This window comes from Ammodytes marinus, assembly GCF_949987685.1.
Source record: "Ammodytes marinus genome assembly, chromosome: 11".
Classification (NCBI taxonomy): Eukaryota; Metazoa; Chordata; class Actinopteri; order Uranoscopiformes; family Ammodytidae; genus Ammodytes; species Ammodytes marinus.
The window spans coordinates 17157008-17169992 of record NC_137215.1 but is presented as its reverse complement, the minus strand read 5'-3'; the positions used below and the strand labels follow the sequence as shown (position 1 = coordinate 17169992).

The following is a 12985-nucleotide window of genomic DNA, read 5'->3' as shown; positions in this document are numbered from 1 at the left end:
ATGTCCGTCAGCTACTTCACCTATGAAGAATACTTCCTTTTTTATTTTGGTTAGCAGCCACCCATTACAGGGGAACCTCTGACTATTTATGTTTTTAATTACCCCAGCATACTCACTTAAACATGTTGTTTGCTTTATGCTCCTTTGAAAGTGGAGCCTACTTTATTAAAGATATTTGCTTTTCTATAGACTACTCAAAAACAGTTGTGTTGATGAAGAGGGAAACCATTTGTTTGTTGGCCTATTTAATAAAATAACGTTTTCACAGCGTCCCACTGGATAATGTTTATACCCATACAATAGGCTATTACAACAGGATCCTTGTCTGTTGGTGGCGAGTGCAGCTGGAGTCCTCTCCTATAAACATGTGGACTTCAATAACTTGAGGTGATTAAAAGGCTCTGTCATTATTCTTTCACTCGTTAAGACAGGCTCTCGGATTTCAAGTGTCTCCTTTTACACTCCCGAGTCGCCACATTCATCATGGGACCCGGCCAGGGCTGAAGTTTTATTGCGACCGCTAGAGGTGGAGGCAAAAACAAAAAGTTGGGTGTGGGATGGACTCAGAGGGCAAGTATAGCCCCAATACACTCTCAGGGGGTAGAAAAAAAATAAAAAGGGGAAACTGAGAGCCGGGCCATGAGTCGAGTGCTCTTCTCCTCTGTTCACTTTTGACACAGTTCAGCACATTTCATCCACTGGAAAGTGCGGGTTATCCCTCTACCTTATGGGCGTACCGTGTTTTCGCATCACATAGGAGTAAGGTGAGTGACGGGGTCATAGCTCCATAAATAGGCTACTTGGTGTGGCAGAGACTTTGGATGGAACCCGGAGGAGTAAATACTGCTGGAGGAGTCTCGCACACATGAGAGGAGCGTCTCTGCAAGCTGATACCTCGTTTGCTGAAGGGCTGACTGGTAACAAAAAAAAACTAAAACTTTTTTACCACCGTGAAAGTTGTGGCAATTCTGTCTAATATGGGAAGTCTATGATTCCGTTTTGGCAGAGATATACATTATTTTATTTTTCCCACTGAGTGCGATGTAGTTCAACTTCACGTCCCAAAGTGAACTATTTGTCAAGATGACAGCCCTTACACCTTTGAACCGTGCACTGCTTGGACTCGCATGGAGCTGTTTGAGTTTTCTGTCCTGCACTCAGTGCGGCTTGAGCGACAACCATGTGCACTCCAGCTTTATTTACAGGAGGTTGCGCAATCACGAACGCCGGGAGATCCAGCGAGAGATCCTCTCCATCCTGGGCTTGCCTCACCGCCCGAGGCCCTTCTCTCCCGGGAAGCAGGCGTCCTCTGCGCCGCTGTTCATGCTTGACCTGTACAACGCCATGGCCGTGGAGGAGGAGGAGGAGAGGATGCAGCAGCAGCAGCAGCAGGGCGCAGGGAAGAGCTTCAGTGCCAAGGCTCAAGGGCACTACAGGAAGGGTTACTACAGCCCCCAGCATGCCGGGTACTCGCGTGTGGCACAGCCGTACCGCGCGGCCCCTCTGGTAGGCCACAGCCCGGCGATCACCTCAGCGCACGACACCAACTTTCTCAATGACGCCGACATGGTCATGAGTTTTGTCAATTTGGGTAAGTGGCGTTGGCGTGCGGTTATTTCACACCAAGTTTTACTCGAATTAAAATTAGGTGTATTAAAAGTGCAGGCAGTGCAGTGAAGTTTCATTAATATTTAAAGTTGCTGCACCTCATCTGAAAATCCACATTTTAAAGTAAAAATAAAAGATCTTCAGTCCACCCCACTGTAAAAGAAATCAAAACGGTAAAAATATCATAAGGATTCTGAATTTTCCATTACCTGTGTAGCCTAGCCTACTTGATGAATCACCTTAGGTTTTTAGGCTACATTAAGTGCAATTATATAATTAAGAAAACACAATCCACTGCAGACGAGATACTGTAAAATACTGCAGCATGAAAGTCTTAATTTAGTCTTATTTCAATGTGTTGATATCCATGGCCTGTGTGTTGTCTTGCTACTTGCTACCAACACATGCATTTTAAAACAAATAAAACTATACATTGACACATGTATAGATTTTGTTTTAAATATTCAGAAAAATTTTGTCCTAAAAAAACGTCCATTATCATTTTTACAGATGTTGACTTTCTTTTAGTTTGTACCATTTATGGTCTATTTTTTAAAGACAGAAAGTATATTTTCCAATCTCAGTCATTATCTGACCTTTTTGTGTTCGGTTGCGTCAGCCCTGTGCAAAATACTTTGGATTTAAGAGAATTAGGCACAACATTTTGACCTCGACAATTTGAGCTGCTTTCTATTAAAAAGCAGCTGATCTCTATAATGATTGTGTTTGTTCAGTAGCCCCGACCCTTAACCCTGCAGTTCAGAGCAACTTATCAGATGACCGTCTGACCTTGAGAAAATTGGTCTAAATGATTTCCTGTTGTTAAAACGGCAGTGATCTTGACGGATTCCTGTGTATCTTCAGGTTCTGTCACTAAGACAGAGCATTGCCTTTCTATTCTCCATATTTGTGTAATTTGTTGCATGTATTGTTCTTTAATGAGAGTTAGAATATTAGTAGGTATTAAGTATAGTCATGGAAATGTCTTCAACAATGAACTGTGATGCAGCATGGCATTCATCTACATGAATGATAAAAACACAAATACATTTTTACACAATGTTGGTATTGTAGCGTTAAAGGACTTTATTTTCTTAAATACAAAGCATATAAAGTGTAGAGTTGCTTGGAAGTATTATCCCTCACCTTGCCCTGAGCCCATCTGTTTCTACTTACCACTATACCAGGGCATGTACACTGTCAGCCTTGAAAGCTCTGCTCTCCTTCTGGGGACTGTCAGTGAAGTGTTCAATGGGGCTCTGTCTTTATTACAGTACACTCAAATATAGCTACTGACCTCAACTGTTTTAGAAACGTCTATGTGTCATTTCAGGCAAGTTTTAATATGCTTACTTACGCTCAGTGTATAAACAAGAAGTCAGCTATGCACACGAGATTGTGTGCAAGAGGAGTAAAGATGTAACGATGAAACACAGCGGTCATTTATTAGCCTTATTAACTAAACGTTATGCTGTTGTGGTAGGACAAACTGAACCTATTAATATGCCCCTAGAATGCACTCAGCTCACCCTCACTGCGGAGTGAAGTCATTATTATTTAATCTATAGCTATTTGAAAGTTAAATGCTGTGCGCTCCCAGTGGCACTCCTGCTTCAGATTACTGCCCGTGGCTTATATAATAGAACACGCTCAGTGGGTAAAAGTCCAACTTGACCTCTGACCTGCTGGTGCTAAGTAACCTCAGGTGTTCTCACTTGATAAAATATCTGAGAAAAGCACTACATGATTTCACCACGGATGTCAGACAGTCCACTGACCTCGGCCACATGTCTCTTTTCCTTTCTGCTACCATGCTGGGAGGCGTGCGTGTGGAGGGGGGACAGTCTATGGTCTTTTTTATCAGCACGTTCATAATGTTGATACATTGAGGTGGTTTGATGCCATTTTAAAAGTCATTGAATGGAGGGGCTTTATTTTATCTACAAAAATCAAGCTGTATTTTTCTTTATTTCCGTGCAGGAAAACTATGTTATGATACAGGATATGACGTTTAAAAAATGACTTACCTTAAAACATAGTATCTGGATTGACTCATTATGTTTAGTTTTAAAGGGTAAAAGGCCATAAAACACTCATAGGGCATTTCATGAAACGTACAGGGGGTCAGTATAAGGTCAAAAATGAGGTCAGAGTAGACGCTCACATGGCGTTGAAGAATCCTGTCTGGTCTTTGCTCTCACTTGAGGAACAGACGAAAGTGTCTTTAATTGAAATCAGCCTGTTTTTCTTAACTGACAGCCCATTCATCACAGCCAGAGAATTCAGTTAGAAACACAGTAGAGGTCCTGTCTGGGAACGGCTACCTGTATTCAGTTGACTGATTTAATGAACTGGAAAGTGCTTTTGTTGGTAGTCAAAATGTTTGGATTGGAACTGGAATGTAAAAGAAGATGTGATAAATCATTCTTTTTGTGTGCGGTAAAACCGGCACATTTTCCTCTTATGAGCAATGCACGCAGCAGTTCAGGAGTTGGAAGTCATATTTTTTGATCAGTGTTAACTTTTGTTGCCAGTGAAAAGGAAATTCATCATAAAATGTTTTCTTTCCCAGTGGAGAAAGACAAAGATTTTTCTCACCAACGAAGACACTACAAGGAGTTCCGTTTTGATCTGACTCAGATCCCGGACGGAGAGGCGGTGACTGCTGCAGAGTTTCGCATCTATAAGGACCGCAGTCATGTTCGCTATGACAATATAACTCTGAAGGTTTCTATATATCAAGTCATCAAGGAGTATCAGAACAAGTGAGTACCTACTCCACCAAAACCAAACATTAAAGGCTGTGGTGGATTGCTACTAAGAAGATTTACTCTGCTTATGCTGCAAGTACAATTAAGATGTTTTTTTTAACAAAGTACACTAGATTTATTTAACAGATATACAGTATATATATATATATATACTGTATACATATATATATACTTACATACAATTGATGCCCTGTTAAAGGTTATAGTCCCTAGCAATATATGAAGCTGTTAAAATTAGCTCTATCTCCACCAGCTCAATCATTGAAATGCTACTTTGTATTTAGAAGAAACACTGACAGGGGTCATTCCGACATTTTGCAAGTACTTTTGTAATATCACTTAAGTAAACATATAGTGCAAGACCTGCGTTTACATTTAAAAAGATAATACTGCTACTTCTATTAAGGAAAATACTTAAGTTATCCTTCACCACTGATATAAGGATATATCAGTTTATCCAGGAGAAACTGACCCTGATCTTTGACATTTGACTGAAAATGTATCCGACCTCATTAATCAGTCAATCCCAAAGGATTCACATATATCAACAAAAAAATGTCTGAGGACCTGCATCAAGGCTGTTCTCGGTTACACAGTTTACAGTAAAAAGGCAAATCTTCCAACAGTTATAGTCTTGCACAAACTTTCCACACGCGCAGTAGGCCCATTTATCTCCGACTCTGCTCTCCTTCACTCGCACCATGTCTGCCTTACAAATATAGGTCTCGGATAAAGAGGACTCCATTAGCAAGTTGGCCACTTACGAAGCTTGGAAGGTCCATCAGTTATCATCACTCGTCTTGTGTTGCCTGCCAAGCTGGCCGTGTCCGAGATGGAACCATGAGGGCCCATATAAGGGGGGAGGGGCTCCCTCAGGGGCTCCTGTGGTCACTGTTATGCCCACCACCTGCCTGTCCTAACAATATTCCGGAAGTTTAAACCATGACATAGCTGAATACACAAGGGTGTACTTAAAAGTGGGCCCACATTTGCTTGCCAAAAATATGTGTGGGTGATTGAAGGAGAGATAGGGCCCTCGTGGGCTTTGAAAAGGTCCAAGTCAATCTTAAAGGGGAAGACTGCTCAGTTAAAGTTTTCACACACGTTTTTATGGGGAATAATGTGTTTTCATATGGGTTCACAGAGAACAGCAATGTGAAGAGTGCTTAGAAACAATGTTGGCCCACTTAATTTGAGAAACAATTAGTTTGCTTTTTTCTCATTAAAAAAGCCATAATAGGTCATAATAAGTACTATTAGTTTTTAAAGCCATGAACATTTTTTTTCTTTACTTTAACGATTAAGACAGAATGTTAATACTGTATATTCAAATGGTTCATTGCACATTGTTTTTAATAGGCTAATTATACAAAATCCAACAAAAGTATGGTTAAGTTATGGTTAACGTAGCAAATTCAAACTACTTTGTTGGGCTGGCTTAAGTGTTTGAAATAGTGATTGTAATAGTAATGAACCAGTTCAAGTCCACCAATAGATTTTTGTTGTCCTCCTTACCCATTTTCTGTCCATACTTTAAAAATAACTTACGTTATGGTCAAATAAAGGTCACTGTCAAATCATTACACCACTATTACATACGGTGAAATATCTTTTCAGTACTACTGGCCTTAAGCTCCACAGGGCACCTTTAACATCTGTAAACTCCACCCCATCCTGACCTCCTTCCAATTCACTATCAATGGTACTCTGGTAATTAACTTTGCTAATGGTCATAAATTGCTAATGGAGAATAGTGATATATGAAGATAATTTGCAGGAGACAGACAGGAGTCACAGATGAAGGAGTGGGATAAACATTTACCCCTTGGATATGACTCCCGGAATGAGTGAATTCCTTCGTAGACAATTTAAATGATCACATAATATATTCTTCCTTCTGTACATTTCAAGAGGAAGTTCAGCAGTACATCACTCATTAGGATTAGATTAAGTTGTATTACAACATAAATAAACATGTATAACTCCTAAACTATTGGGGCCACATGGAAAACCTTAGTTCTCCCTGACCAGCCCTGTGTGACCCAAAAAACGGAACAGGCGCTGCCTTATCCGATTTGCCACTTGAAAGGAATCCAATGCAAATTGTGAAGCGGGGCTTTTTCAACTCAGGGTTGATTGATGCCTTATGTAAGGCTAATGTTAAAAATACACAAATACACGCTGATATAAATGATTCATAACTCCTGTAATGTTTTGCCAATCAAATAGCCGAAATCCTGGCACAAGTTTTTACAACACAACTCTGCAGTGTATTACAACTCGCAGCTTCTTCGACAATTGAAGCACTGCTTTCTTTTTATCTCCAGGACAAAGTTGGCATACATAAAATACTAAATTTTATTTTATTCTCCAAATCACCAGTGTTCAATACCTTAGGCCTTAAGGAGAGAATGTTTGAACAGAGAGAAAGGATTACGAGATGAAAAAACCTAATAAAAGCCATTCAGAGTTTGGCTTCTCCTAAAGAATCCATTTGTGATCAGTCAGTAATACCTTGTTTTTCTGAGAAGACTTAGGGCCGGTTTCACAGACATGGATTAAGCCTAGTCCTGGACTAAATGGAATTTTGAATGGAGATTGTCCATTGAAAGTACAATTTAGTCCAGAACTAGGCTTAATCCATGTCTGTGAAACCGGCCCAAAATGTATGTTCTAGCTATCCAATAGTAGTTGCTGCTTCCTTAATTTTGAGTGAGGTTTGTTTAATGCAGATGTTTCTTCATATTTTTTTTCTTACCTTCAGAGATGCAGAGACATTCTTGCTTGACTCCAAAAAGGTCCAGGCATCAGATGGAGGCTGGCTTGTGTTTGACATCACAGCCACCAGTAACCATTGGGTGATGAACCCACAGCAGAACTTCGGTCTGCAGCTCTGTGTGGAGACTGTAGATGGCAAGTGAAGTTCAGTTATCTTTCTTTGAATTTGATACTTTGACTGCTCTAACTTATCCGCAGGATTATTCCAGACTTTTGGAAGATTTCATTTGAAAAAAGAAAAGAAAACTTAAAACATTTAATTGACTTCAGGACAAATATGTGTATAATATTGTGATTATTTACAACTACAGCCAAAAACCCACAAACAATGATGAAGTGCCTCAGCCAGCCTGACATAGTATTTGTAAAGGCCCTGGACTTCATAAAATGATAAAAATGTCCCATTTTCTTTTAGCTTTATTTTGAAAGTTATTTACCTTCTGTTTTTTTTTAAAGGACGAAGTATCAACATCAAATCTGCTGGAATCATTGGGAGAAATGGGCCACAGTCCAAACAGCCATTCCTGGTTGCTTTCTTTAAGGCCAGTGGGGTGTTGCTCCGCTCTGTCAGAGCTGCTGGTGGGAAAAAAAAGAACCACCATCGCAATAAATCTACAAATCAACAAGAATCATCTAGGGCACCAAAAACTGGAGGTATGTGCACTTTTGTTATGTAGTTAAAATGCTACGATGGTTTTGAAAAGATAATTTCATCCTACAAACATCCAATCTCTAAAATAGATGCATTTGAACCAAATCCCTTCTCCCGTCCAAAGTATTTCCATAAACTCTTTTTATTCAGCTTTCAGTTCTGATCTGCCTGTCCACTGAATTAAACTAAAATAACATAACTGCAATGGTTTAAGTACTGAGAGATGTAATGATTAGTGGCATAGTCCTAATGCACTGCCTTGTACATGTCATCAATCATGTGTTATTTCAAGGGATAAGTAATGACCCAGTTAAGGTTTTTGGATATTTACAACCCTCTTGGTTAATTTGCCTGTTAGATTTACAACCCTCACACACTGTTGTGGGACAGAAAATACCTGCAAGTCCAAAATGAAACATTTAATGGAATGTACTGTTATTATATTTTAATAGTTAAACATTTTATGGTTAATATTTCCATCAATCAAAGCTGTTGGGATCTGCAGGGTCATAGGATGCTCTTGTGTACATAATAGAGTCTATGTTTATTAACTGCATATGTGTTTTCCTATTGCATTTGTTAAGAAGATTTATAGATGTCATCTGCGCTGTTGTTCAAACCTTCCTAGAATATGTGAAGATATAAACAATCGTTACTTTCTGTCATGACTAGCATATATTTCCTTTTTTTCAGATTTCAACACTAGTGAACAGAAGCAAGCTTGCAAGAAGCATGAACTTTACGTCAGTTTTCGAGATTTGGGTTGGCAGGTGAGATAAAATTAACACTTACCAATGGCAATAACACAATGAAAAATATTTTATTAAGGCTATTAAGTGTCACTAAGAACGCCCACCATATGTCATGAATAAAGTCAGCAATTATTATTATTTTTTTCATTCAGGACTGGATAATTGCACCTGAGGGCTATGCTGCTTTTTACTGCGATGGCGAATGCTCTTTTCCACTCAACGCACACATGAATGCAACAAATCATGCAATAGTGCAAACCCTGGTGGGTATTCTTTTTTAGTGCGTATTGCGTATGCACATTGCAATAAAAATGGTGTTATAAGCTACCATAATGTTCTTAGCAGTTATAATTCATTTGAAACTGACTGCTGTGTTGCACCTCTTTTAAACCTGCTTTATGCTCTCATTTTTAGGTCCATTTAATGTTTCCTGACAATGTGCCAAAGCCATGCTGTGCCCCAACCAAGCTTAACGCAATATCAGTACTCTACTTTGATGACAGCTCAAATGTTATCCTCAAGAAATACAGAAATATGGTAGTTAGATCTTGTGGTTGCCATTAGTGGCTGGGGCTAACCTTAATTTATGCTATCTGGTATGGGAATCGCTGGAAAACACATCTGCTGCAGGTGTGATGTGATGTACAGTATTATGTATATAAGGTTATATCTAATTTATTTTCATTTTTCAAAACAAATAGCACTGAATATTGTGATATTTAAATGATTAGGACAAAATGTTGATTTTACTATCTTTTCACTTTTGTGTCCGTTGGCATAAACTCCCTCTTAGTCGTGTCTGTATTATAGCGTTTGAAAGTTAAATATTCACTGGAGTAATCAAGAAACATGAGATCACTTACCTGAGTTTTTTCTTTTTTTTACCTTTTTATTATACACTTGTGTGATAACCGCTCACTTAACTATGCAGTATATTTGGTCATTTGTCAGATGTCAGTTTAGGATAGTAATGTCACAAATTGCAGCATCAGAAGTTAATTTGATAAACAAAGGAGACGACAAGATGATGCTTTCAGCACTAAAATCATAATTTAAACAGGCTGTTGGAAATAAAATTGGAAAAATAAAAAATAGTGAGTGTTCTCTAATCTAAACCAAACTCCCCAAAGCTATTTTCAAGCTGTCACGTCTTTCAGCACTGATACTGTTTCACCTTTTCCGAGCCAGCTTTGTGTGTGTGTGTGCATGTGTGTGTGTGCGTGTGTGTGTGTGTGTGTGTGTGTGTGTGTGTGTGTGTGTGTGTGTGTCAGTCTGGAATAAAACTCTCCCATAAACACTGTTTTTTCATTCCTATGGGGACTTTGTCATAGCTGCAAACGTCTTTGCGCCACACTAATTCTAGCTTATGTTTTGGGAAAGTATCTTAATGTATGATGTTGTCTATTTTAATAAATGTACCACTTGAAAAAAAAGTGTATCTCTTGCTTTGCCTTTCCTTGACCTCACAGCTTTTCTTGGTCCATTCAACACCTTAAACTATATGCAGCAATGCATTTCATCTTAAGAGTGTTCCCCCACTCCTTCTCCAGCTGCAAGTCCTCAGGCCTTTTCAAATTCAAGTTGTCCTTTTGTATTTCTGTTTGGAGTTGTGCGGATGTTTTACACACTGTTGCCGGACTACCGTCTGAGATTTATAAATGTTTGACAAGTATGATATAAACTAGGGGTCCACCCTTGAGCCTGTTGACATGCTCATGGGGAGTGGTAATGCAAGTGGTACAGCGCTAGCAGTAAAGCAGTGCTTTGGCCTCCAAAAGGGTGATTATGATTCACCTGCCAGCAGAGGAAGGTATATCATCTTGTATGTAACTCCTTACTGATATTAAGGAAATATACCATCCGTCGCATGATTAATGTGTTGTGTATGGCACATCTGTGCTGGCATGCATTCTGTCCGGTCATATTTTGGACATTGCCATCTGCTCACGCCTGGAAACAAAGTGGAGACCATAAACCAAACTGAGTGAGTGTTGTCTCATTTCCTCCTCATTCAGGATAAGCAGAATTTTCAGAAAAAAACGAGGGAACGTTCTATTTCCAGAGAAGTGCTTTGGTTACACGGGTATTTTCAATGGTCTTGGAAATCTAGGGATTAGGTTAAGGATTAATATTTATTTACACAACTGTGTTGACCTTCTCTGAACACAGGATATGTACTGTTGCACCTTTTCTCCAATTCCCCTCCCACTTTTATAAAAAATAAAAAATAAACTCTGACATGGCAGAACATTGAGTGACTGTATTTCACTTAATTAAAAGCAGTGGCTGGCCTGTCCAGATGTTATGTGGGCTTCATCTAAAAGGAGTGTTGACATTCAGTGAATAGAAGAGGCCACCTGCTAACTTAACTTTTGGCTAGAGGAGTGATTTGCATTCCTGCGGCCTGTTGCCTGGCATGATTACGCCTAGCACTTCACAATCCCATCTACTGTTTAATATCATGGATTCTTTCCAATTCCGCTACATTTCTTCCTTTTTTGTAGCTGCTATGAATGACCTCCTATTTTATTTCTCAGAAATGACACAGCCCTCCCGTCAGCGACCTCCTGACCACTTGAAAGGAAAGGGTAACAATTGCCATACGCAAGGCAGTTTATCTAGTGACCCAATCTCCTCTGAGACCCCAGTGGACAAAGACAGGCGGCAGTGAGTCAAAGGTGCCTTATAACATTCATCAGATCAGCACTTCCTATGGCTACTTCTCAAAAATGGTCACCACCATTTGCACGTTTAAGTGTTTATTCTGAATTATTCGTCAATCATGGCCACAGGTTTATAGTATATGTCGCAACATACAGTTGGCTCTACGGAAACACAGTTGCGTAATGTCAGGATGTGTTTCCAGGTGATGATATTACGTTTTTTCCACTTCAAACAAGATTGCTCTCTTAACTTGATGGGGAAAACAGACGTGTCCGTGAGCGGCTGTTAAGAACATGTTTTGTTCAGCCGATGTGATATATTTATTGGGGAGAGATCATCTTGAAGCTTTTAGCAGGCCGGGACTGGCTGTCTGTCAAAAGTGGCAAATGTTGGATGATTCAGGTCATTTTATTATCTTATCTAAATCATCACAAGCATAAATTTGTTTCGCAAAACAAAAACAAAAATCTGGTGCTACGACTCGACCACCAATAATGGTGTTCATGCTGAAGGCCACTGAGTGTCCCTGCAGAATAAATCACAGAAGCCGCATTGTTTGTTCTGTTTACTTTTTCAATAACACTTAAAGCCCAGTATTGCCTCAGTCGTCGACATTTAATTGTCTATAAACTTCAAAGATTCAAACTACCTCAAGATATTTACAAAAACAATTCTAAGTGTGTGAAAACATGCAACAGTTGGGGAAAGTGTCTTTTCCTTATTATGTATGGGCAAACAAGAAAAGAAAAAAAATCCACTTAACGTGTATTTTCTTTCATGCTGATAAATCTTAAAACCTCTGTAAGGCTTTCCAGCCTTGTAGAAAACATTTCCTGTTCTCTTTAATTATTTACATAGTGTATTCAAAGTATTTGGAGTATTAATTCACCTCTAACCATGTGTTAAGCATTTTAAATTAAAATTGAATCTGGTCAGAAGCCCATGAAAGATTCAATTTACACAAACATACCTATAAACTGTAAAACAAAACAGTTGTGCAGTCTTGGTGGAGTTAGTATGTCATTTGCGTTTGAGGAACACAAGTAGTTAAATGTCATACTTTGACTATCATTAATGTGCTCAATTGAGCAATGTCAGCTTTAATGCAGATGGGATAGATGACGCACATGATGCTTATTTTGATTACAATTAGGTCAATCTAATACAACTGCAAAACCTAATAGTTATTGTTCACTTGGTTAAGTAATTCCACGTTTCATCGATATAGCCTCTGTTAATCAGAGGCCCTTTTCTTTCTGTGGCTCAGAGTTTATTTTTAAAGTGTCACCTTGCAGTCCATCCACAAGGCAAGTGAAATTGTATCTAATAAAAATGTTGTGCAGTTTACCTAATTCATCTCCCCACATATGGTTCTCCTTATTTGTATTCTGTGGGTGGGCTCTGACTTCCATACAGCTCAATCAGTCCCTCTTGAAAAGAGAGACCATGTGGGTCACATTTTTACATGTTGTTTGGTATGACAAGGCTGCAGCAGGACCGGCGAGGAATGTTTCCCGGCAGAGGGCAACGCAGAAACACCGTTATGTTTGCTTGTTATTCACATATGCACATCAGCTTCCCCGGCCGGACGGGAGAGGGTTTTGAGTTCTCAAAGTTACAACGGACTGTTTGTGAACCCGACTGTCACTTCCCATTACCATTAGAGGTGGCACCTGTGAAATTTCTTTACTTTAAACCACTTTCATTCAAGAATTTAAATGTTTTGGTCATTTGCATGTCATTATTAAATGCGATTTAAT

General features: G+C 39.2%; 1 protein-coding gene across 1 annotated transcript; it reads left to right on the top strand.

Annotated features, from left to right (window-relative positions):
* The first annotated feature begins 649 nt into the window (after window positions 1–649).
* On the top strand, window positions 650–9922 carry bmp5 (bone morphogenetic protein 5). The gene is made up of 7 exons (XM_080036261.1): window positions 650–1591; window positions 4181–4373; window positions 7144–7292; window positions 7614–7811; window positions 8503–8579; window positions 8714–8824; window positions 8976–9922. The coding sequence occupies exons 1-7, from the start codon at window positions 1084–1086 to the stop codon at window positions 9123–9125; spliced, it is 1386 nt and encodes a 461-aa protein (XP_079892387.1). The 5' UTR covers window positions 650–1083; the 3' UTR covers window positions 9126–9922.
* Window positions 9923–12985: the final 3063 nt, after the last annotated feature.

Bases quoted from the DNA above. Each gene is read 5' to 3' on its own strand.
- bmp5 (XM_080036261.1), top strand. From the start codon at position 1,084: ATGACAGCCCTTACACCTTTGAACCGTGCACTGCTTGGACTCGCATGG. The intron at 1,592-4,180 runs GTAAGTGGCGTT...TTTCTTTCCCAG, and splicing joins CATGAGTTTTGTCAATTTGG to TGGAGAAAGACAAAGATTTT. The intron at 8,825-8,975 runs GTGGGTATTCTT...TCTCATTTTTAG, and splicing joins ATGCAATAGTGCAAACCCTG to GTCCATTTAATGTTTCCTGA.